We start from the raw sequence: 3,790 nt of genomic DNA, 5'->3' as shown, positions 1-3,790 counted from the left end.
TGGATGGCGTGTGTGGGGGTGGGTGGGTGGCGTGTGTGGGGGTGGATGGCGTGTATGGGTGGATGGCGTGTGTGGGTGGATGGCCAGGGCTCTGCATCCTCAGGTGAAACCTTAACACTTGGCAATAATTACAAATTCTTTGTCAGGTTTCTTTTTCTTCTACTCAGCCCCTGAGGTGGGATGGAGGCCCATAAAGGCCTTGAGAGGTGGGCCACATAGCCTGGTAAAATATGCCGCCAAAATCATCAGACATTCATGAAATGAGATGACTCCATGGGCTGAACAAATGCCTTAATTTGTCCTTGTGCAAATCCCCAAATTGTATTACAATTAAGAGTATTGCAAAGGATTAACCAGGAGGTTATTCACCATAACTTATTTTTATAACCCAAACTATGGAGATGGCCTAAACATTTAGCAACTGAAGATCAGTGGCCGACAAACTTCAGAGTCAGGGGAACCTTCATGAAAATGTCAGCGTTGATAGTGAGCAGCATCTTTTGTGGCCTTAGGCAGTTAGCAACTTTCCAACTACAGTCTCCACATTTACAAAACAAAGCAATTCCTACCTTATATCTTTATTAAAAGGTTGAGATATAATGAATGTGTAGTGTCTCTGGGTAAAATTTAAAAAAATAATAACTTTTAATGAAAAAAAAATGAACTATGGAGCTGGAGAAATGGCTCAGCAGGTAAAGGCGCCTGGTGCCGAAGCCAGGGTTTAGTCCACAGGACTTGCATGCGGAAGGAGAGCACCGACTGCTTAGAGTCGCCTTCTGACCTCTACACAAGGACCACTACATGTACACGCCCTCCCCAAATAAACAAAATTTTAAAAAAATTAAAGATCCGTTTCAGTGTACATATATAGTGAAGCATGCTACATACATTTGTGAAGTTGCCAAAAAAATGCATTTAGTCAAGAAGAAGAAAAAAGAAAGGTTGAGAATGTTACTCAGTGATAGAGCGTTTGCTAAGCTGATGTTAGGCTTAGAGTTTCATCACTAGTATACACACACACACATACACACATACACACACATAAACACACATACACATGCACACACATATACACACATACACATGCACACACATATACACACATACACACACATACACACATACACACACATACACATGCACACACATATACACACATACACACACATACACATGCACACATACATACACACATGCACACACATGCATGCACATACACACAGGCACACACACATACACACACGTGCGCACACATACACACACGTGCGCACACATACACACATGCACATACACACACATGCACACACATACACACACACACACATGCACACACACACACATGCAATCACCCACAGAATTGTTTACAGACACACACGTTTGTTTTCATTGGGAAAACAATGAAATGTTTTCAAAGTGAAAAACTAATTGTGTTGCCTGGTAAAAGTGGCCTATAAACCTCATGATACACAGCTCCCCCTTGTCAAAGCAAGACACATATTATGGCAGTAACACCCATAACACAGGCAAACATCTGAAGAGGCATAATCCTTCTGGGATGGGGGGAGTACTGTGGGCCCTTTGAATGTTTTGTGTTTTTAGAAGGGGGCTTCTCATCCCTGATGTCTGTGGGAGGGACAACAAGTTCTAGTGGCCAGGGGAAAGGGTGGGAGACGCGCTACCTCTGCACTAACACCCACCTGATTTTGCAGGTGATTGTGAAGACAAGAACAGAATACCAGCCGGAACAGAGGAGCAAAGGGAAGTTCCGGGTGCCGAAGATCGCTGAATTTACGGTCAGTCAGTTCCTTGGTGGGGTGCTATGAAAGGGGCAAAGAGGACACTTGCTGGTGGCACAGGGATGTGGTGGTGTAGGAAAGTGGTACAAGCTATTACGGGAGGGATTTTTGGAAGTCATACCAACTTCAACACTGAGGTTCATCCCAGGACAAGAGTGCTACCAGGGCTCTCGAGTCTGACAGATTTGATAATTGATAAAGAGTGCCTACAGCTTCTCATTTGCCCCTGCCCTCTTCTTCCTGCATTTCCACCACAATCTTTAGGAAATGTGACAGGAACGTATAAAGAAACGCAAATTTTAGTCAGTGGCTTTGGCTGTAACACATAGAAAACAGAAAGAGAAGCTGACAGGTATGAGCCAGTGGTAGGTTTTTTTTGGGGGGGGGGGGGATAGGGATGGAGATTTAGAGTCACTACGAGTAGGCAGAGCAGTTGAGCATGTAAGGATGAAAGGAGGAGCTGAAGTTAGTGTGTGTGGAGCTGCTTGGGAACTGACAGGAGGAGGCCAGCATTCAGCAGGCAAGAGGGGGCTGGGAACTGAGTGAGGAAAGCTTGTGCAAAGGCCCCGAGGCTGTAAGAATTGCTGCACCAATAAGAACGAGGGCAGTGAGGCTGTGCTCTAGGAAAGGGACAAACAAAAAACCAGATAAGTCAGGAGCAGGCAGTAGGATGCAGATAGTCTCAAGCGTTGTGGGCTGTGTGGATGAATCTTAGGTTGTATGTTGAAAGCCATAGGAAGTCTCCACAAGACTTCAAGTAGAGGAGGGATGTGACTGAATTTGGGCTTTAGAAAAATTGCATCGACTTTCACATAATGATGTGTGATGGGCAAGAGGTTAAATGGGAGACTGTTAGGCTACTGACGTGTCCACGTAAAAATTAGCAGTGGTCCAGACAAGTGAATGGATAGCTGGATAATCAGACCCAACGAGCTGAAAGTAAACAGTGCCCTTGGTTATCTGAGGACTGGAGTGGGGCTCCTTCTGTCCTTCATTATTGCTGAACCCAATTAACTACTCAAATCATCCCAGCAGCAGCGGCAAGCATTCCTCGATACACTCCATTGTTCAGGGTTCCTGAATAGAATAAAACACACACACAGAGAGAGAGAGAGAGAGAGAGAGAGAGAGAGAGAGAGAGAGAGAGAGAGAAAGAGAGACTTACATTTTAATATGCTTTTAGTATGCCTTAAACAGCTCAATGGCTGAGCCACTCTCAAACTTCCACACAGCTAGCACACTCCCCTCCGATATTCCTGAGTTACTATTTACTAATGTCTGTATTCCATCTTTGTTGCCCTAGACCCAGTCGGGAGTCCCCTGGGGCCACTCTTCCCTAGCTCTTACATGTTGGCTGTCTGTCTGTCCTGCACGTCTCAGGCATGGCAGCTATCGCTTCCTCCTCCCTCCGTCCCTTGCCCAGGAATCCTAAAAGTCCCACCTCCGACTCTCTGCCCAGCCATTAGCTGCTGGCAACTTTATTTACCAATCAAAACCAAGGGCTGGGGACCTCAATGTTTTACATGCAAATTCTCATGCAATTTTGGGGACCCAATTAACATACTACAAGCATTAGATCCAACTAGAACACATGGTAGTCTTTCTCCTGCACTGCATCTATATTTGAGTAGCTGAGTGTGTGATGCTGGCTCTCTAGTGAAGGTGGGAACTGCTCATTTACTGTCATCTTACAATGGCTTCCACTGTGCAATGTGGACCTAGTACACGTGGGGCTGGCCCCTGCTGTGTGCAGCCACCTGTGAGAATGAGCAGAGATATGACGCAAGCAGGGGTCATGGGAATGATATGTGCATATCAGGCCCTGGGGTAAAGTTGACTTCTCTTGGCACTATCACAATAAAAGGCCCAGAGTCAAACATAAGAATACTAATAGTAGTGCTGTATATATAAAAATCAAAGTATTAGACAAGGTTAGACTTTCTACCTTTCTCTTGATTACATAAAACAAATTCTTTTTTTTTTTCTTTCTTTTT

General features: G+C 44.9%; 1 protein-coding gene across 1 annotated transcript in view; it reads left to right on the top strand.

Moving 5' to 3' along the window:
- Nucleotides 1-3,790, top strand: part of Nsg2 (neuronal vesicle trafficking associated 2) — a 65,918-nt gene that overhangs the window by 18,949 nt on the left and 43,179 nt on the right. Inside the window, exon 3 of the mRNA XM_031351185.1 lies at nucleotides 1,710-1,793. Coding sequence (XP_031207045.1) covers nucleotides 1,710-1,793 — 84 coding nt within the window. The remainder of the gene's footprint in view (nucleotides 1-1,709; nucleotides 1,794-3,790) is intronic.

Source organism: Mastomys coucha, unplaced genomic scaffold (genome assembly GCF_008632895.1).
Source record: "Mastomys coucha isolate ucsf_1 unplaced genomic scaffold, UCSF_Mcou_1 pScaffold5, whole genome shotgun sequence".
Taxonomy (NCBI): domain Eukaryota; kingdom Metazoa; phylum Chordata; class Mammalia; order Rodentia; family Muridae; genus Mastomys; species Mastomys coucha.
The sequence above is the reverse complement of the archived record's forward strand: the minus strand, read 5'-3'. Positions and strand labels throughout refer to the sequence as shown.